Source organism: Curcuma longa, chromosome 11 (genome assembly GCF_044706935.1).
Source record: "Curcuma longa cultivar G26 ecotype Majalengka, Jawa Barat chromosome 11, ITB_CL_G26_1.1, whole genome shotgun sequence".
Classification (NCBI taxonomy): Eukaryota; Viridiplantae; Streptophyta; class Magnoliopsida; order Zingiberales; family Zingiberaceae; genus Curcuma; species Curcuma longa.
In genome coordinates, this window is record NC_133871.1 from 15,612,470 (window position 1) to 15,634,457 (window position 21,988).

Consider the following 21,988-nt stretch of genomic DNA (forward strand, 5'->3'; position numbering starts at 1 on the left):
TATGAATTGGGAAGAAATCGAACAAATCTAACAAGCTTTATATGTAAATAAATAGCCGAGTTTCTTCTGCCCTCGGCATTAACTTATATCTACAGTCACATCACTTGCAAAGAAGCACACTTGTAGTCAGGAAACTTTCCTGACAGAACTAGGCAGAGACAGACACATGCAACATCAACAGCTGGGACAACAAGAAGCAGGTTTCACTTCTCACATTACTATTTCAGGCTTCAGGATGCTTGATTTGATTTCTTTATGTGGGAGAACAACCCCTCCATTGCTATATACCTCATCAGAAATATGCACGTCCTCGCCGAGGATGGTCATGTTCTCGATCCGTGCCCATTGCCCCACCGTGGAATGCCAGCCAATGATGCTGCTGGAGACGCATGCGTGCTTCTTAATTCGAACACCTCGCATCACCGTGCACCTCGACAACCGAACACCAGACTCGATCACACAACCAGGACCAATGGCAACATCCGGCCCGATCAGGCATCCCTCGCCTATCACAGCATTCTCATGAATCAGGACATTTCCTACAATATGGGAGCCAGCAGCTAACTTTGTGGATGCTTTCTTCCTCAGCGAGTCGAGATACAGCCGTAGGCCTGTGATGTAGTCCTTTGGCTGCCCGATGTCCATCCAGAAACCAGGCAGTACCATGGCATAGAGCTGTTTCTCAGCTGCAATTTTTGGGAAAACTTCCTTCTCGATAGAGGTTGGTCTCAGCTCAATACGGTCCAAGACTGATGGATCCAGCAAGTAAATCCCAGCATTGATCTTGTTGCCGACAAATACTTTTGGCTTCTCCACAAATCTATCGACCCTCCCACTTCCTTCGTCCATAACAACAACACCATACTTGGATGGCTCATCGACCTATTTATTAAGTAGAAAAGGACAAGTTATGGGCGTAGAGGATAATGATGATGATTAACAACGTACTGTACCTTGGTCACCATTATTGTTGCCTTGCCGCCATGCGATTTGTGGAACTGAATTAGTTCGGCAAAGGGGTACTCACTTATGACATCGCTGTTAAGGACAAAGAACGGCTCACCAGAGCCATCTATTAGCCTGTCTCTGGCTAACGCTAGGGGACCAGCTGTTCCAAGCGGTTCAGTCTCTTGCGAGCAAGTGATTTTAACTCCAAGCTTGTCCTCAAAGTCCTTCAAAAAGCTAATCATAACCTATAAAAAGACTAAGATGAGAGGGTGTAGATCCTGAAAGAGGCAAGAATTTTCACTGAATAAGAAAAGAACAGCGTGCAGAGATTAGATTGTTGCATGCATGATGCGACATTTCTCGTACCTCTGGTCGGTAATTGATGGCCAGAATGACTTCGGTAACTCCAACATCCTTCAGAGCTTCAATCTGGCAAGTGTTGCAAATATAAGTGTGACAGACAAAATCAATACGACGTCCAAAAACACCTAACAAACAATTGGTTCAACCAACTGAAACAGAGAACAAGCAGACTTTTCATGGGAGATTCATAGTGATGATGCAAGACTTCACAAGAATGCTACAGAATCTACAAGAAATACAAGGCGGCTCAACCCTTTATCTATAGAAGTATAAATCAAAATGCAAACATTGTTTTCCAAGTAAAACCGATAAGGAAATTAAGAATGAGAAATGTCTGCCTATGATAGGACAAAAATTAACTAAACAAGCAAAAATGAAATCTTATTCTTAGTCATCCTCAAAAGGGCTCCATATCATCATCTTGATATCTTCTTTTATGTAAGAAATGACATAGAAGCGAACCAAAAGCATATACCTGATGAAGGATCATTGGTTTGTTAGCAAAATCAACAAGTGGCTTTGGAAAACTGAGTGTCAGAGGCCGAAGGCGGGTGCCAAATCCTCCAACAAGAATGAGTGCTTTCATGGTGTACGATTCTGTTTCCCTGTAGATCAGATGCAAGATCCATAGATCGAAATTAAGCCAAATCTACAGGGATATGAAAAGTAAAACATAGAAACACTTGAGATGTAAAAGATGAAGTCGGCGATTAAATTGCAGTTCTCTAACTGACTTGGAATTATGCTTTCCCACTAATGAACTAAAGCATAGTCTATAACTCATCAACCAGAAGCCAATATCTGTTCATAGCTTTCATCCAACAATTCGGCAAGTTTTCTACACCAATAATATTCATTTATGAATGGTAGATTGTCACTGATGACGATTTACTTTCTTCCTTTCAGTCGCTACTGTACTCATTTTAATGAATCTTAACTCTCTTAGAAGAGAAGCTAGATCCAAACTCCCTCAAATTCGACTTCGCATATTCTACTAAAATTGAGATGGCACGAAGCATGCTTGTGACAAAGACTCACTGGTTTGTGTAAATTCAAAAAGAAATTATGAATGGTATCAGAGACAAACCAGAAAAACGGGAGAAACAAAAACAAATAACTCAAGCAAATCTAGCCAAGCGACAGAGAGGCCAAACGTATGATTTTATAATATCTAATCACATACATTTCCAGTTAAGAAATTAACGCCAGTAATACAAGACAACCGAAAAAAAATGCACGAGTAAGATCATTGTCCTTAGAGACCAATTTTGGAGTTCAATTGACTAAGTACCATACTATTTCACTATCATATAAAAATTGCAAGCACCCTACCACGCCACAAACCCCTGGCCACCGAAGAAGCACAGAGATCGCAACGTAAGTCGCCGGATCTTTCGTAAGAGCAGTAACAGCAGCTCTAAACCTCCATGATTTCGTTATTAACTTCAAGATCCACCCACTAGACATATAAAACGTCACGCCATGGAAAAGATCGATAACTCTCGTAGATCCGAACCAAGAATCAGCAGGAAAAAGAAGGTGAACGAAAAGAGCAAGATACAATGGAAGAATAGGATCGGCACCTCACCCAGAGTATACCTTTTTGGTCAAGATTCCGGCTGGAGGACGCTGATCACGGAGAAAGAGAACCGATCTCTCTCTGCGCTGCCGGCGAGGAAGACGAGGGGAGCAAGGCAAAAGACTTCGACGCCCCCCGTCCCCCTTTTATAGTCGTCCCTATTGGATTTAAAAACATACATTTTAAAATTCAAAAGGTAAATAAAAAACAAATATGCAAATTATTATTTCGATCAAAAAATAGGAATTATCATCCCGCGATTATTAGTAAGTAAATAATTTTGAGGATTTTATCACATTAAAACTAGATCGGTGACTTTATGGCCAGATATTTTCCAAGAAACATGTTTTTAAAAAACATTATTAATTTTAAATAATATATGATATCTTTTTTCCTTACATAAGTTATAACATTTGAAGAACTATTACGCACATTTTAAAAATCAATATACTTTTTCATATTCTAAGCCTTAACAGATGTCCAACTGCATGTGCCGACGTGCATTTACCTCTTTCTAAATATAATAATTATCGAATTATATTAATTGTAATAGTTATTTAATAACACTATTCATTCTCCTTTAAGACTAAAACACGCAGGTCAACTCAATCCAGCTTTAATCTGCAACTTGGATCGCACGTACAGTAGCTATGCATTTTAGTCTTACGATATTTGGAGGAAGAAAAAAAATCTAAAGAATTCCCTTTATTATTGTTAAGGTGCTATTTATATTTTATAAAAATTATAATGATTGGATCTCTTAGTAATTAATAATAATAATTTACAAACAAACAAAATAATGGCCCCTTCGCTGTCACTGTCTCCACCTCATTCTGACAACATAATTGTCAAACTCTGTAGGCATTGCCATGTGCACAGCATTTAAAAGTATCAACAAACAACGGTGCCAGGTTATCTCGCCCACGTCTCTTATATATATATTTTTTAATTTAAAATTAAGTCATTTAAATTTTTTATGATAATATTTTTTATTTTATTTTTTTAATTAAACTATTTAAGATTTTTCTTTTATAATTTAGAAGTTATATTATAGTATTAAATACATAAAAAAATTTAAATAAAAAATTTAATTACTTACAAGGTGTGGCAGATGGAAAATGTGAAATAACAACTTAACATATCGCATGTGCAATTAAATTTTTTATTTTAATATTTTTTATATGTTTAATATTATATTTCAACCCTTAAATTCTTAAAAAAAAAGTGACTTAATCGTAAATCAAAATAATTAATTAATTAAAAAAATACTATTCATGTTCTAGGCGCTCGGAATTCTTTTGGACACCTCGGATATTCTATCATGGATGAATCATGTATTATAAAACACGCAGGATATTATATAGATATATATAACCGTGCCTCTTAGCAAATCGTCTTATATATACTGTGTGAAAAGAGAAACCAGTTTTCTTTAAAAATTCTTCTTGGTTCTTTTACTTTCGATACATTGCATCATTCTTATAATCCTACAAGGAAACCCACAACCGCCTAGTAGATCAGGTTGCTCGTTTCATCGTGTCATGCATATCGTCACTTTTCAAGGCTGCTGGGTTGCTAGCCAAATTAAATCGATGTTGACAAGCTCGGAATTTAATTACTTTTAGAAAGAAATATTTTTATTTTTTATTTTATTTGAGAATTTCAACTCATTTCCATGTTCTTATTTTTGTATTAGAAGGACTATTCGACTGATTTAGCCGAACCATTTTGATACAGCTTGTAATGGATGTCGAAGTTAAGGCCCGTGGGCCTAAATCCATGTGAGATAATTCCTAATATAAATTAGTGAAATATTAATGCTAACTATTAATATTTAATATTTTTATTACTATCTTAAAATATCAAATTTTTTTAATGATGTTTGTTTTATTTTTATATTTACAAAGATTAGGTTCAATGGATCGAATTCACTTATTGAAAGAAAACATGCGACTGACTTTAAAGGTGATTGAAGACAATTTTATATATAGTGGTGTTTATTGTTATTATGTTCAAACTTGATTATTAAAATCCTTTAAGCTATTTTCTTATAACTTAATTAAAATATTAATTTAATAAATTAGATGTATAGCTATTTTTATGTATTTGAATAAAATATGAATATGTAATAGTCCTAATTAAAATATTAATTTAATAAATTATATGTATAGCTATTTTTTTATGTATTTTGAATAAACTAAAACGTGATCAATTGGTTTAGAGCTCATAAAATACATCATTCATGCGTGAATAATGCGATTCATGTACCTTCTTTGAAAATAGGCAAATTATTTTTAAAACCTACCTAATCTGAGAATCTTTAATTATAATCATAAGTTTTATTTATTTTTAAAGGATGTAATTTATTTGTTTCTTTTTTATATTTTCCTACAATACTTTATTATTATGAGTAGCCTATTTAAAAAAAAATAATGGACCAAATAATGCCATTTTAATTAGGAAAATAGATGTGGCCATTAGTTTTGTGAGTGTTAAATTTATTTAATATTTTAATAAAAATAAATTGTTTTAGACAACCACTGTGCTTTAACTAAATCATTTTGATGATTTGCAGTAACCCAGTAAGAGCATCCGCAATGCTCCCACATTATAACACCATAATATTAATAATTAAAAAATTAAAAAATTACATGTGGGGTGGGCCAGATAGGGTTGGCCCACCCCACTACCACATGAACGCGTTCAAGACATTGAACGCGTTCATGTAGAGGGGTGTTATAATACCTCTCCACATTATTCATTAACATCCAAGGGGTGTTATTAACACTCCATTAATAGGGCATTGAGGATGCTCTAAGAGCACCGGCTGTGTTCGAGATGATGACTTTAACTACACCTTTACTTTTTATATTTTGGTATATTTAAACCATATTTAAGCCTATTAAATTAGTTTAACTAAATCAAAATGATTATGGTGCATAAGTGAGTAATTAGATTAAAGATCATACATTTTTTTATAAGAGAATATAAAAAAACCTTCAAAATAAGAGATATCGATCACATTGCATTATGCATAAGTGAGTGAAGTCAAGGCTCCATAAGGAGATCATCTCAATAAGAGATATCACATCGCATAAGTGATGAGTAAGAAATACATTACAAAGAGTTAGATATATGAATTAATAAAAAAATAAAATATATTATAAAAGTATGAGAGTTGACCTTTTTTTCGACTAACCGCCTCTTCGCAAATCGTCTACTCAATTCCGAGTACCCCATTAGGCTTTGTCTGACTTTTATCATCCGTTCTTATTTGTCAACTTACATTTCCTTTTGAAATCGTCAACTATCGAAATTATTGAGGGTTCGTTTGACTAGTAGAGGATCATGACTCACGTTGAATTAACACAACTTATTATTCAGACTTGATCGTTACATTTTCCATGAATTAACAAAAGCAATTTTTTTAAATTTAAATCGGTTTTACGTAGGATCAAATCATCAAACTTTATTAATTTTTTTGAATGATTGACCTAAATAACCTTATTATTATTATTATTATTTATTCTCGATTGATTGGGGTAATGATTCTCGACTGCCGGATTCCATCTGGTCGGATCTAAATCACTGACACGATCTGTTTCGCATCGACCCTACAGTTCAGACACGGATAGCCATAGGTTCCATATGTAGAGTTCCACGTGTAACCAGGCAAGGCAATGGATGACGTGCCGAATTCTGATGCGCACAAAAATCGTGATGGTGTCTGGAGATGGAGGGCGGAGCTCGAACTCCAGCAGCCGTCGCCCGCACGCAACCCCGATCTCATCGGCCACCTCGCTTTGACTTCCGTGTTTTCTGACGAATTACGCAAGTGTGGAAGCAGACAATTTGGACCGTGCGATTAGTCTCACGCTTATTCTCACTCTTAATCGATTTAATTATGACGAGAATGAATGCTGCGACTTTGGATTAAAAGTCAACGCATACATCGAGCTGTTTCATAGATTTCAATTCCAATTTTTAATTTTTCAACCACCCCAATCGCGTATACAAGTCAACGCATCTCTGAAAATCTCTCCATTTACTCCTCTAGCATTACGACGTTCCTCCAACAATTTTCGTTCTGCTGCGCAAGAGCGATTCCTCTTCCTTCCTCTGCGCCTTCGATCTCGATCGCTCCATGGGCAACGGGCTTGGCAGCCTCGCCCAGAGCTGCTTCGTCGGTGCACGCCGCCACGGGGGCGCTACTGTCACTTGGGACCCCTGCGACGAGGGACTCGGCCACTCCTTCCGCTACGTCCGGCCAGATGCCGCCGACGTCGAGGGATCCGCATCCTTCCGATCAATTTCCGGCGTCGCTGTGAGCGCCAACGCCTCCACCACGCTGTCGACCGCCCTCCTGGATGCTGCCGGATCTACCGCGGCTTCCGCCTTCGACAGCTCCACTTCCTTCTCCTTCGTCGCCCTCCACCCCGTCCCGCGCTTCTCTTCCTCCGCAGTCAAAGGGTTCGCTTCTGGCCCCCTAGAGAGGGGCTTCCTTTCAGGGCCGCTCGACCACCGGGCATCCCTCTTCTCTGCCCCGCTCGAGAAGCCCTCATCCTTTTCGGGACATCTCTGGCGCACCCATTCGCCGGGTCGGTCGAGGCCCCGCTGGGTGGCGGCGCGCTCGCTCTTCCGCCTGCTCAGCAAAGCCATCCCTACAAGTGAATCGAACGTCACGCCGGTGAAGGGGCTCAAAGATTCCGCTTTGGTCGGCAACGTTGAGTCGGATTCCCAGAAATCCTCCGACTGCAATCTCCAGTGGGCGCAGGGGAAAGCAGGAGAGGACCGCGTCCACGTCGTCGTTTCAGACGACCATGATCGTCTCTTCGTCGGCATTTACGACGGCTTCAATGGCCCCGACGCCACCGATTACCTTCTCTCCAATCTCTATTCAGCTGTACATCGAGAACTCAAGGTACTGCTCCGGGAGGACAAAGAAGACTCACTCAGCCATGACCGCATCAACGATCTGCTCGCCCCTGCTCCTGCTCCTGCTCCTGCTGACCAACTCAATCGAATCAGTCGCAGCAGAAGCAAAACGAGAGGCGCCGGGTGGAAGTGGGAAGAGCACCGTCGGCTATGGAAGCGCGAATTTGAGAGAGAAAGATCCGAGCTTGACAAGAGATTGAAACACGCAAACAGGCGATCGAGCACAGTCCACCACTCGCGAGTGCTGAAGGCTCTCTACCGAGCTCTAAGGAGCACAGAGGAGTCCTTCTTGGACATCGCCGACAAGTTGGTGCCGGAGAATCCCGAGCTAGCCCTCATGGGCTCCTGCGTACTTGTGATGTTGATGAATGGGGACGACTTGTACCTGATGAACGTAGGCGACAGCCGCGCCATTTTAGCGCGGAAGGCTGAACAAGGCAAGGCAGGACAAGATCTCGAAAGTATTAACGAAGAAGCTCTGTTTGATCACGATGTCAGCAGTGATGCCTTTCCATCATCCCATGAAATGCCAAGTTTATCAGCTTTGCAGCTTACTTCCGATCATACCACTTCAGTTGCAAAGGTAAAAACCTGATGCTGATCCTTTAATTTTCTTTCCTTTCGACCATTTGAATTGTAATGCTACGAAGAAGAACAAATTTTTTATGTTATCTCGGTCCATATTCAGGAAGTTCAAAGAATTAAGGAGGAACATTCCGATGATGCGTCTGCAATCTCCAACCACCGCGTGAAGGGCTCACTGAAGGTCACAAGAGCTTTTGGCGCCGGTTTCCTGAAACAGGTAACTGCTTCTTGGCGTTGTATTCCTGAACTCAACGCTTCGACAATTTCCTCTTACTTATGCTTCGATACTTTGATCCCTCTTCTCAGCCAAAATGGAACGATGCCCTTCTAGAGATGTTCAGAATTAACTACGTCGGAACATCGCCATACATCACCTGCCTGCCATTTCTGTATCACCATAAGCTCGACCCCAAGGACAAATTTCTGATACTGTCTTCTGATGGACTTCACCAGTATTTCACCAATGAAGAGGCTGTCGCTCAAGTTGAGGTCTTCCTCGCGACGACACCTGATGGCGATCCCGCCCAACACCTTGTCGAAGAGGTTCTCTGCCGAGCTGCTAAGGAAGCTGGTATTGTCATATATAGTATTCGAAGACATTATCGGCCATTTCAATGCTTTATGTTCACTCACATTAGTTTGCTCAAACCAATCTCTCTGTTTTTTTCTTCCAGGTATGGACTTCCATGAGTTGCTTGAAATTCCACAAGGCGATCGACGACGGTATCATGATGATATTTCCATCGTAGTTATCTCCTTGGAAGGACGTATATGGAGATCGTATGTGTGATTGTAAATACAAAATTGAGAGGGGATTCATCATCCATGTATAGGATATGTTCTTTTGATCTGATTCAGGCGACTGTACAGAGTTGCCGATGATGTACTGCCAACAATCAGATTCATTCTTTATTCGAGCACTACGTACGACCAATTGGTCCATGTATTCGATCTGGTCACAATTTAAATTAGACATTGAATTTATCAACTATCACTGCACTTTTAACTCCCTGAGCAAATTTAAGATATCTTGCTGGGTTGATTCTGTTTTTCGATCGATGCCAATACGTTTGACGTTAATTCTTTATGACCAGAATATATAATTCGCAACCAAAGATCTTTGATTAATCAGAAGAATCCTAGGTGCAAGCAGAGACCTCGATGCTGAAACTTAATCTCGCAAGAATGCTCCACTTATGATTGTGTCTTGCAGAAGCATAACTCCCACCGTGTTCCTTAATTGAACAGAAAACTATGCAGAGAGTAAATTAAACAATTCTAAATGCATTCTTCTACTCACAGCTACCAGAGATGATGATAGCTTGAGCTGCAGGGAGCATAATGATGATGGAAGGGGGAGGAAGGCATGAGCTGCAATGATGCAACGGAGCATTTTTATCCTAGTTTTTGGTTTCTAAAGTTCCAACCCACTTCATTTCTGATCAAAAGGATGCATGTGAAGCAGCCAAAGTTCTTAAATCCTATAGCAGGTTCCAGGAGAAGTGCAAATTAATGGATCCAAGAGGAGAGATCGAAGATAATACAAACAAAGAGGAGGTGCTTGCGGAGCTGCTAAACGTAGCAGCGGGACCAGAGTTAGATCTAGAGGTTAAACAAAAGGAAAGCGTTGGTGCCGGTAACGACGAGTGCGGCGGCGACGAGAATACACGGGATGGTTACAGCACGCCGACTTCTCCGAAGCATAGAATTCCGCTGCCTCTTCGGTGTCCTCCGGCGCCAAGGAAGCCTTCGCCCTGGCTGCAGTCGAAGGGGAAGAAGAGAAGAAGCCGAAGCCAAGCGGAGGCGAAAAAGGAGAATGAGATATTCGGCAATAATTCAAGTCCGGTGGCCAAGAAGACTAAGAACATCCAGTTGACTACGACTCATACTACTTTATGACTGCATGTATATATATAAATATACTGAAGTTTGCAAATTTTTTTTAATATCTTTTTTGTTTGTTCTTGAATTCTATTTTGGATTAATATTGCAAAAATAATAATCATATAACGCAAATACTATAAAATAGTTTTTCTGATAACAACACAAAACTATATGTTTTATATCAGGAGATCTGATCTCCTGCGCTCCGCTCACCTGCGCTCCCCGTGCGCGACAGCCGACCTCCTTCCGTTCATCGTCGCCGTTCTTCGTCGTCCGATCACCATTGGCCGCAATCCCAGACTCGTTGGAAGCGCAACTCGACGGCGCACACATCGGCACCGGATTCCGGCCGAAACAGGGCAGACACGGTGGCGCCCGCTTTCGCCGGAAATCGGCCGGATTCCGGCCGAATCACGGCCGGAGACCGGCCGCGGTCGACGCGCCGGCGCCGGGCGCGTCGACCGCGGCCGGTCTCCGGCCGTGATTCGGCCGGAATCCGGCTGATTTCGGCCGGAATCGGCCAACAGTAGCTGTTGGCCGATTCCGGCCGAAATTCGACCGGATTCAGGCCGAATTTGGCCGGAATCCGACCACCGGACCCGGCGCCGGTGAGTTGCGCATCCATCAGCGCCGGTCCGGTGGCCGGAGATGGCCGGACGCCGGTGAACAGATGCGGTGAAGGAGCAAACGTCCGAGGAGAAACAATTGTTTCGCGCACGGGGAGCGCAGGATAGAGGAGCGCAGGAGATCAATTTCCTTATATCAGTATTTAAAATATTTATACTGTATAATTGCATTGTATAATAGTATTTAAGATTTTGTGCATCACGTTATACGTTATGTTATATTCATCTTTTTTTTCTTTTTCTTGTCATTATTGGATCGAAGAGTTTATCTTGTCACTGACCATCAAGAATTTTAAAAAACAAACATTTAAGTTTCACTTATTCTTAATTTAATTAAATATCTCTACAACACGTTCTAAACCTTTTGTAAATATTAAAATTTAATTATTTTGAATAGATAAAAAGTATCATTGATTCTGCAAAAGCAAATTAAATAAAAAAAAGTTACTTTTAAGTTGAAATGGATCGAGAAGCAACTATCTCGAATAAAATAATATCAGAGGCTGGTACGTGGAAGGCTCTTAAAGAATATTCTAATTCAATAATTCTTTTTGAGTTTAAAATGATTTTGGCATGCATACACCTTTATAGCTTCAGACAATTCATTCTGGATATAAATCACGAAGAATATCCTTTTATTTTATAAGTTTAAAATAAAAAAGAGACTATAATTTTAATTGTCCACGCGAAGAAGAAGACGTACGCCATCAAAATGAAACATTTAGCTTTATTTTCCTGTGGTGACATCTTATGGTCCTAACAATGGCAGCTACTTTACTCACTGCTGTCTATCCAAATCTATATATCACTTTATATGATGAAGGGAAATAAGACTAATAATGAACTGCTATTATTTCTATATATATTATCTTTATATATATTTTTTATCGAGTTTATATATTATCTGATATATAATTAAATATGTTTATCTAATATCTAATGACAGTTATCCTTGTCACTTGCATGCTCTACGCAGGCAGGCATACACTGCAGCATCTTCGAATCCGATACCTTGACGTGGCAACAGGAGATTAAAGGCCGGCTTCCATGATTGGCCAGCATGGAATCTAACCCTCCTGGCTAATAACAACTCTAAAGATTTTTGGCAGCAGGAGAGACGCCTTTAAGCAAAAGTTAAAGCTGCAAGCTTCTTCTCCCTCCCTCTCCCTCGCTCTCTCGATCAATCAAATCACCTACCAATCCCATTTCAGCTTCCATTCTCTTACGGAATAGGATAACCCAACGAATTAAGACCACTTTTTTGAAAGGAAAAAAAAACTCGCTTGCTTTATTCTCTCAGTATATCGCCATTGCCTGTCTTGGACTTGATGAAAGCAGGGCAAAACTAGATTCCCTGAGACGGTGACAGGTAAAGCGAGAAGGATCCACTCAAGATCATATTTTATCCACTTTTCCTTTTCCCTGTTTCTACTTAATTCTACTCCTTTTATTTGTTTGTTTTACTTGACCATGGTCTTCGGTTAGGCTGTTCCTGCATGGGTTTTTGTGAGGAAGTTGCATAGAAGTTACACAGGCAACTGTGCAATTATAGCAGTTTCAGAAGATAGAATCATGGACCAAATCTAACAGCATATGCTCCAAATAAAGTGCTTGTCTCACTGTCTCTCGCTCAACTCTGTGTTTAGTCTGTGGATTAGAAGAATCAAACATGCATGATGATGATCGACACGTAAAAGCGGGTGAATATTACCGGCGACCTAATCATACGTATCTGACACAGAACTTTACCGGACTGACAAGGGACAAGAGGCTAAAAGAAGATGCTATAACAGTCAAGATGGATAGGCTCCAAAGTCATAGAAATCTAAAGGTGACGTAGAGATGCATGTATGATCTTCATGTTCTTAATTTGACTGCCACTCTTTGATTTCTTGGAGGTCTGTGCTTCTCAGCCTTCGAGGTACGTAGGAATAGTACTTATGGAATCAAGATCACAGCAACGACTAAACTCATATAAAGTTATCTATATCTTATACTGCTTCTATGGCTCTTATATATATATACACATGCCGAGCTGCATGCTGCAGGTTATTTGTTGTCAAATTAATCTTTGTACACAAAAATATGATCAAAGTAATCAACAAATGAAAAATCATACAGTATACACAGTTTGGTTAAGTTCGTGCATGATACTTTCTATCATCTCACATATAGAAAGGAAGAAGCATAATACATTTAGCTGTGATATATACAATATATTCTAGCTAGCTAGGTTGATGCTTTAAGTTCAGCCAATTTATTTGAGGAGACTGAAAAATAAAGTTAAGTGTTAATAAGCTACATAGCGCTCCGAGCAAGCACATTATAGTTACTAAAAATGAAGCACACTATGTATGTATTGATAAACTCATATATATCAAACCTTCATGAGTTCATGCACTTGATCTATCTCATTGGAACATCAATTTAGGAAAAAGATGCGAAATAAAACAACAAACACAATTAATTCCTATATATATGGATCCGAGATGAGATAAGAACTGACCTAGCTACCATTAATTAGCTCTCTACTCTTCTCGAAGGGAAGACATGAGACCATATATAATTAAACAAGCTCTTCTTCCTTCAAATTAAAGTACTGGCTAAGCAGTTCAATTGCCACAGGAAAAACCATGCACCAACAAATTATCGTGACTTACAAGTTGTTGTTGCCTGAGGAGGATGAGTTGAAGACGGAGAGATCCGTAATGGCCCAACTGCTACCGCTAGTAGCGCCGCCGCCTTCACCGGCGACGCGGCTTCCACTCCAATTATTGTATTGACCGTTTCCCGAGAGGCCTAAATATTGCCTTGGCAAGTTGAGACCTAACCGATCGCTGTGATCTTCCATCTTCGAGGAAGAAAGTTGTGTTATCAGTGAAGAGCCTGAGACAGCCTTTGCGTCGTCACCCTGGCTAGCGTCTCCGGAGAAATGATACAGACAGGATATGACCGGTTGCACCGCCTGCACCGGCGGCTCCAAGCTTCCTCCCAAAAAGGGGAACTGCTGGATCTGCGGCAACCTCCACTGCTCCAGTCCGATGCTTGAGTTGCCCCCCACTTGATACTCCGCCGCCGCGGGATCCATCGTCAGAATTCCGAAGTTCGAGGCGAGATTATTAGCGGCCCCGTAGTCGGCCAAAGTCGTGGGCATCGAGGCCAGGAAAGGGAACTGGCCGGGTTGGGGCATGCCAGGAGAGATGCCGCTGCCGGCACCACCGCCTGTGGCGGTGGAAGACGTGGACGATGTGCCGCCGCCGGCCTGACGGTCCGCTGTCGACTTGGAGGAGCTCCCACCTGTGGACTTATTGCTCCGCTTGTTGCGGCGGCATCCGCCCCCGACAGGGACGCTGCGGAGGGCGCCGCCGCGGGTCCAGTAGCGGCGGCAGGTCTTGCAGAAGTGGCGCGGCTGTGAAAGCGAGTAGTTGTTGTAGTAGCAGAACTTGGTGTTAGTAGAATCGCAGCGCGGGCAATTGAGCGGCTGCTCCGGTTGCGGGATCTTCGCGAGCCTGGCCCGCTCCGACATGGTTATCGGTCTTCCTGCAGTACCCGGAGCTGCAGAGGCAGCCATGCCGGCAGCGTCCGATGGTCTTGTCACCGTAGCTAGCCCGTGGATGAGTGGAGCAACCTCACCGCCACCGGCTCCGCCTCCAGCAGCTGGAATCGGAAAAGATTGTTGCGGCTGAGCATGGCATGAAAAGAGATATCAAGTTATAGCAATTATAGAAGAAAAGGGTATATTCAAGAGGAGGGATAAGAAAAAGGATGTGAATATTATCATGTTCCTTTTAATTAATTCTCTTTTTTTTGACGAAGAAACTCAAAAGGAAAAAAGAAGAAGAAGAAAGAATTATGATCTTGAAAGCAAAGAAGAAGCTGCCAATACCACTCACCTGATTCCAGTTGTGTGGATCAAGATACACCGGAACTGAGGCAAAAACCATGTTTGCTTCTTCTCCTCCTCCTCCACTTTCTTTCCAATAAGTTTTTCTTTCCTTTTGAAGATGATGGGAACTGGGAAGCAAGAAATTCCCTCCCGGAGGTGGAAGGTATATAGAGAGAGGGAGAAAGATGATCGTCGCTTTAGTCGCACCTTTTATATTTCATATTGTAGGGTTTCTTTCTTAGCCTGTAAGGATCTCAGTGAATATATGCATGCCAGGAGAGTTAGTACTGTTAGGAATATTGAAAAACAGAAGAAGAATATGGAAGCCCTAATGGAATGATAATTTAGATGATCAGGAGTTTGATTGATCACGAATCCATTAAATAACCTTAGTTTGGGGATCTGTCTCTCTCTCTATATTTATTGTGATGTTATTTTTGCCTGAAACTAATTAAGCTCCAACATTACCTTTGTTGTTTCTCATACTCAATGCACGTAGATACAAAGATATATATGGCTTAGTTATTGCAAGTAAGCTTTTGAAACACTCATTTAATTTCAGTTCTGAAATGTTCTTTTTCTCGGTCGTCTGGATGCTGATAAAAAACAGGAGAGATCGATGTCAATGCATAAACACTATGTAGTCTCAACACAAGTCCGTGGTGATGAATTTGATATGGAATCAGATTAAAACTGTAGATTCCGTGAACTCATTCAAGAGAAAGGTTAAAAATGGACCTGATGAAATGTAGACGAAGATAATACGAGGACATCTCATGATTAAATAAAACAAATAAACAAACAAGGCCATCCTGCAAGTCTCTCCATAATTGCAGGTCTGCGATACGTACCTGGCCAAGCTTACTGACTGCATTGTTTTTTCATAGCTAAAGCCAAAGGCATGGAATAAAACAAGCCTTGTGATTCCATTAGGTTTTGTCTCTGATGTGCCTTTAATTTAACTTCTTTTGGGCACAAAAATGAAGACAGAGTCTGCACCAGCACCTGTTGCGACTACTTTGAGGTAGCTGGGTTCATTACAAGTCCATGCATGCACTTTCATATGCATCTTCACTCCTTTTCTCTTTAATTTGTTCTGTAGCGAAATTTGCACACGGTAATTCTATCGATCGACAAAGACTCCTGATCAGTTTTTGAAAACTCGAGTTAAAAGCAATCAAAAAGTGAAAGAGCAAGTTCGCAATGACAGTACTGTTTCAGGAACTGCGTTGCATCAAGACAGCGATAGATGCCCCCTTTCGGCTCCTTTTGGATGGAACGGGGAAACTTCTCAAACTTAAATTTATTCTACGAAATAAAAATCTATTACGAGAGATAATTGGTAACAAAAGATAAGGTTCTAAATGTTACTTCTGACAATGATCGTAACATGGCGTGGATCGAGCCCGTTGGGCCTGTCAGAGATTCGCGCAGACACGGGCACGATACTGTGTCGATGTGTACCATGCCCTGGCTGACACGTATGACTCGGGCAATCCGGATGGAAATGAGCTGTACTGGGCATGCACGGCTCGTGCCCGGCTCGGTTTGGTGGCTCGGCTCGAATCGAAGCCGAAGGCACGCCAAAGTGGATGGAAGAAAGAGCTTGGTAGTTTCCAACAATTTCGACTGCGTCGCTGCGCTATATATTGCGGCATCGTCGCTTTCGCATCCGTTCTCTTTTCCCGACCATTTCGCCCTCTCGCCTTCCGTGCCGCCGAACGCACGGGACTGGAGGAGCGGCGGCGGTCGGGTCGATGGCGGCGTCGAGCGCTGCGAGCCTCCTGTTACAGAAGCAGCTCAGGGGTATAGAACGATTCGCTGCTTTCATAGATCGGTCGTGCCTAGGGTTTCGGCCGAGGGCTTGATGTGCGATTGTTCTTGGTTCGTTATTCTTTTTTTGTGGTTCGTGGATCAGATCTGATGAAGAATCCGGTGGATGGATTCTCTGCGGGGTTGGTGGACGATAGCAATGTCTTCGAGTGGAACGTGACCATCATCGGGCCGCCTGATACGCTATAGTGAGTCGTCGACACTTGAATTGGGTGATTCCAGTGCTTATTTTCCTTTATGTAGCATTTATCTGAGATCGGATCGGTTTGCTTTGTTACGCCCCTTGCTTGGCTTTGTTTCATTGGCTGGAATATAATTGCGATCTTCGTTCGACGTTGTTTTTTTTCTTCTTTGAAAAAAAATCAATGATGGTTTCAACTCATGAAAAATGTACGCTTTTATTAACTTGATATAGTTTTCGCTCGGAGAATACTAGAGAAATTCCATTCGCAGAATCGTGATCAAACTAACAAGGGTATATTATCCTAATGCATGTCTTTGAGACTGTATGTTTCAGAGCGTGCCAAAATGCAAGTTTGCAATTCAATATTCAATCTCCTATAGAAAATAACATTTGTCATACTCGAAGTTGTTGCATAAACCATTGCAAGGTCCCAACGAGAAATGGGGGCATGCACTCTGTGGGGAAAGAAACAACTGTTAGACTGAGGAAGATAGCTTTGTCTTTGAGACTGTATGTTTCAGAGCGTGCCAAAATGCAAGTTTGCAATTCAATATTCAATCTCCAATAGAAAATAACATTTGTCATACTCGAAGTTGTTGCATTAACCATTGCAAAGTTGTAACGAGAAATGGGGGCATGCATTCTGTGGGGAAAGAAACAACTGTTAGACTGAGGAAGATAGCTTTCAAAAGCTTCTTGTCACTATAAAGATCTTGTGAACTTTTTGTGATGCTTAGAGTCTAGACTCTAGACACACTTGAAGGATTTTGTTCCTAGTTGGAACTTCTGATAATTTAGTTTGAATGGATCTAGAAAATCTGTGAATCTCAGTTCTGTTGTTGGAAACATGGTTTCTTTCTTTGTATAATATAAGATTGTTGTTGATGACCTCATCGGAGGTACTAACAATGTGGGATAAGAAATATTCAAGCAAAAGTTACATGATTGATTGGACTCTGGTATTCTTGGTCAAATTTGAACGCACTGGATGACACAAATAAACTTTCCTGCTTGTGTCACTATTTTCATGTATATAAATGCTGATTTGATTGGACTTTGGTATTATTAGCTCAATAAGATGGAACTCAGTGGGGTAGCTTATTTCCTGCTTGTATAACTATTTTTTACATATAAAAATCCTGTCTTTTGACATTCCTGTGGGAAAGTTGTTGTGGCAATCGAGTCCGCTACATAAAGTCATGTGAAAAAAAAATCTTAGAATATTGATAAATCTTTCGTTATATTCATTCTTATGAAGTATGATGGGTCTAAATCTCATTGCAGTGATGGTGGTTTCTTCAATGCAATTATGAGCTTCCCACCCAACTATCCCAACAGTCCCCCATCAGTGCGGTTTACATCAGAAATGTGGCACCCAAATGGTAAGCATTTTATCAAAATTGTGTCATTTCCTCCAACTATGTGTTTTAGCAATGAATGCATTTGCAGTTTATCCGGATGGGCGTGTTTGCATATCAATTCTTCATCCACCTGGTGAAGATCCAAATGGTTATGAACTTCCAAGTGAGCGATGGACCCCAATACACACAGTATGATCTTTTCCCTAGATCTGTTTTCCATATATATATATATATTTTAGGTTACATTTTATATTTCTTGGATATTTATGAAAATGAAATTGACTATCTTCTATATGCATATGGTTGATATTTATTTGGATCACATAAAAATTGCTATTGTTCGAGTAATGCATCCTTCCTTTTTTGTGAACTTAAACAAGAGGAACATTCACATAGGTTGCCTAAAACTTTTGAGCTGATTGCCCTTTTTTATCATTTACCTTGCTAGTAATTCTGTCTCTTAGTTCATATTTGGTCTCAGTCAAATGCACACAGTTCACATTGTTTAATATTGCATGCAATTATTGATTTTGATGCTGTTAGTCATTAATCCTTGATATGTACATAACAACGACTCACACCAAGGCAATAAACTTGCAGAAATTAAAAGAAAAAATTCTAAAAAAAACGATGTGGCACAGTTAATGTGAACTTGAACCTCTTATGTATCTTATTTGTATGTTTCAAATTATTTGCTAGGTGTAAATTTCCAGGAAATTTTAACAAATTGAGTAAAATGTTTAATAATTTGTTAATAATTAACCTCTTATGCATCTGCTCTATATTGTATGTGTGAATAATGTAATGGTTTCATCGCATATTGTTTGGATACACTTTTTAAAGCCTTGACTATTAGCGCAACTCTATACCATAGTAAATCCACAACTTTTCATGATTATTACAAATTCATTTTCCTATTGTGTACTAGGTTTGAATTTTTGATGAATCTTTGAGAAGATTTTCTACTTGAGCATATTTAATGTTAAAGCATTCATACCACATGTGCTATGCAATGATTTTGTTACATATCATATCCATAATTATTATTTTTCAATAATCTTAACTTTCAATGCAGCAGCGAATTCTTTGCAAAATATTGCTAATTGTATTTGGTGAACATTTTTTTATCTATCCATATTTTACTTGCAATATTGGATATGCATCAACATAGTAAATAATTACAGTTCTTTCTTACCTGCAGGTTGAGAGTATAGTTCTGAGTATTATTTCAATGCTTTCAAGTCCTAATGATGAATCTCCAGCAAATGTTGAAGCTGCTGTAAGTTAAACAATGAAAAATTAACCATGGTTTTTAGCCAAAAAAGTCTACAAGTTTTAGATGTATTTTCATTCAAAAGCTTCTATGAAATCAATATCACTTTCAGTGACATTTATGTTGAGTGTGAATTGCATTGCACACTTGCCTACAACATCTGTGTTGGATTTTTTTTCCCAAGCATCATGCAGATTTCATTTACATACACCGCCTCAAGGGTTATCTTAGTCTGCAAAAATTAGCTGATTCAACTCAGGATCTGTAATAATAGATATGTCTTTTACCAAGGAATTGAAAAACTCTGATGTTGGCTGAAAGATCATTGGAAAAAGCTGGAAAGACTTCCTGTCTAAAGACTCACTAGAATGAGACTGAAATTGGATAGGATCACACATGTCGACTGAATCCATGAAAATTCAATCCATTTCGCTGTATTTCTTGCAGGTCCACTTTTACACTACCAGAATACATGCCACATCAGGGGTTTTGTCATCTCCCCTTTAAATCCATATGTACATTCCCTTTATATTTGTATGTTTTAGGCTGGTTTCACATGGAATTGGATGATACGTGTGATTCATTCCTATCTTAGCATAGTCGTGAAAGGATTCCTTTCATTCTTTCGAACACTGTCCATTAGTCTTTGGCAGGCTTTGGATTCACGTTCAATGTTGTCACTACCTCTTATAGAGCACATGTTATCACCCAACAATGACTAGCAAATATTAGTCATAGAAGCTTCATCCCATATCTATACTGAATTAGATGTACTCAGGGTTATTGGTTCGCTAGATGAGGTGGTGGTTCAATTGGTCAAAGTGTGAATTAACCAAAGTATCAACTTGATAATGCTAATTGGTTCGAGAAGTTGAAATTAACTTGTCCAATTGTGAATCGTTGGCCTTTTCTGTTCTCAATAAAGTTCTTTTAATTTAAAACACAGCTAATTTGTTCCATATAAAACAAACAAACTCTCTGTTTTGTTTTTTTGGGTGTATTTACTATTAGGGTAGGTAAAAATATGAAGGAGACTACCATCCCAGATTGAATTATGTGAATGACCGTTTTGGATAGTTCGAACTGTAAAACATCTTCTATGAAAAGTGTCTGGTTCTTATGGCTTTGTGAAAATTGGCCAGTTGGACAAGAAGTTTTTTATTAGTTTTCTTTACACACTCGATCCCTGAACTAACACAGAGGGATTCAGTTTTTTATTTTTTATTTTTTATTTTTGAGTCCAACTGGCTGATCTGGTTTGGGTTTCACAACTATGCTTCATCCTAACATAATATTGGTGAAGCCATTCTTGGATTGTCCCTTAGGGGTAGGCAAGGACAACTTTGTATATGGGATGCATGAGAGTGGTGGAGCCAGAAATTATAATCTATTCAGGCTAATTGATAAGAGTTATATATATACCCCGGATTGATGGCGGAATTTGATTTAGGAATTTAGGGTTGATTGGGTGAACAATGAGCTAAAATGGTTAAATATATAGAGAAATTCCTAAATATATGAGCTTCTTCCCTAACACTAAAATGTGCCTCCCAATTAAAGTTCGAGTAGGTTAACACATTGCAGCAAAAAAAGGTAGAATCCGCTACCCAGCGGCCCCACACAATTAGCTCTCACGATCATTTATGAGGAGATAAATCGGAAAGCTGTAGTTGACCACTACGGGGGAGGACATTATCTTGGATTCGTCGAGATTCGACTCTTACCTACTGCAGCAAGTCTGTTCTGCAGTAACCAACTCAACCATGCCCCGAGGGCATCTGGGTAGGCTAACACATGCCTCTACCCTTGGGTGCATCTGAGGTCGATTGTTATTTTTGAAGTTTTATAAATATTCTATTTATTGTCAACATTATGTTAGATATCAACTCTAATTTTTGGTTGTTATTTATCTCAGTACAACAACTATTTTTGACAGTAGACAACTATTAATCCCATGTTGATTCGTTAATAGCTCAATTATTCATTCTCCACCTCTTCCAAATTTCAGCAACATCACTTACACGACTTAATAAATTATTCTTTCTTTTTGCTTTGCCTTATTCATTCACTGGCTCGCATTTCAGTCTAGTTCTGTGATGATATGATTTGGTAAATTTGGTATTTTTAAATTGCAGAAGGAGTGGAGAGAAAACAGGGAGACGTTCAAGAAGAAGGTCGGCCGCATTGTTCGAAGATCTCAAGAAATGATGTGAGAGTTTGGCGAGCAGTCAACTAAAAGGAGTTCAAGTCCCTGCAATTCTGCAAGCTATCATTTATGTTGTCAGCATATTTGAACTGTTTAGCTAAATCTGATCAGAGAGTTTGATGACTAGCCCAGGCATTCTCTAGAGGTAATGGTCTCGCTCGAGGTGGCTCTTGTTAATGTCAGTGTGTTAAGTCTTGAACTGGTTCCATGAATTTGTATGGCATTGTCATGTTATCATCTATCTATCCATGTTTTATGATGTGTTGGTGTTACGAACGTCCCAAACTTCACTTAGAGCATTTCATCAGCATTTTGGCTGCATTGG

At 39.9% G+C, this 21,988-nt stretch overlaps 4 protein-coding genes across 5 annotated transcripts; 2 read left to right on the forward strand and 2 right to left on the reverse strand.

Moving 5' to 3' along the window:
• Positions 1 to 14: 14 nt before the first annotated feature.
• Positions 15 to 3,012, reverse strand: LOC141839295 (putative mannose-1-phosphate guanylyltransferase 3). 2 transcript variants are annotated; one of them, XM_074727011.1, is made up of 5 exons: positions 2,911 to 3,012; positions 1,787 to 1,916; positions 1,315 to 1,377; positions 954 to 1,193; positions 15 to 882 (listed from the first exon to the last, which is right to left on the reverse strand). In XM_074727011.1, the coding sequence occupies exons 2-5, from the start codon at positions 1,895 to 1,897 to the stop codon at positions 211 to 213; spliced, it is 1,086 nt and encodes a 361-aa protein (XP_074583112.1). In that variant the 5' UTR covers positions 1,898 to 1,916; positions 2,911 to 3,012; the 3' UTR covers positions 15 to 210. The 2 variants fall into 2 exon arrangements, with proteins under 2 accessions (XP_074583112.1, XP_074583113.1); XM_074727012.1 differs by having other exon boundaries at positions 2,900 to 3,006.
• Positions 3,013 to 6,958: 3,946 nt separating this feature from the next.
• On the forward strand, positions 6,959 to 9,398 carry LOC141839673 (putative protein phosphatase 2C 4). The gene is made up of 4 exons (XM_074727476.1): positions 6,959 to 8,408; positions 8,514 to 8,627; positions 8,717 to 8,981; positions 9,085 to 9,398. The coding sequence occupies exons 1-4, from the start codon at positions 7,035 to 7,037 to the stop codon at positions 9,198 to 9,200; spliced, it is 1,869 nt and encodes a 622-aa protein (XP_074583577.1). The 5' UTR covers positions 6,959 to 7,034; the 3' UTR covers positions 9,201 to 9,398.
• A 3,963-nt stretch (positions 9,399 to 13,361) lies between these two features.
• On the reverse strand, positions 13,362 to 14,989 carry LOC141840206 (uncharacterized). The gene is made up of 2 exons (XM_074728125.1): positions 14,814 to 14,989; positions 13,362 to 14,602 (listed from the first exon to the last, which is right to left on the reverse strand). The coding sequence occupies exons 1-2, from the start codon at positions 14,862 to 14,864 to the stop codon at positions 13,577 to 13,579; spliced, it is 1,077 nt and encodes a 358-aa protein (XP_074584226.1). The 5' UTR covers positions 14,865 to 14,989; the 3' UTR covers positions 13,362 to 13,576.
• A 1,463-nt stretch (positions 14,990 to 16,452) lies between these two features.
• Positions 16,453 to 21,922, forward strand: LOC141841067 (ubiquitin-conjugating enzyme E2 7-like). The gene is made up of 6 exons (XM_074729191.1): positions 16,453 to 16,612; positions 16,725 to 16,827; positions 18,108 to 18,205; positions 18,273 to 18,373; positions 19,386 to 19,463; positions 21,593 to 21,922. Exons 1-6 carry the CDS (start codon positions 16,564 to 16,566, stop codon positions 21,668 to 21,670), a joined length of 507 nt encoding a protein of 168 aa, XP_074585292.1. The 5' UTR covers positions 16,453 to 16,563; the 3' UTR covers positions 21,671 to 21,922.
• Positions 21,923 to 21,988: the final 66 nt, after the last annotated feature.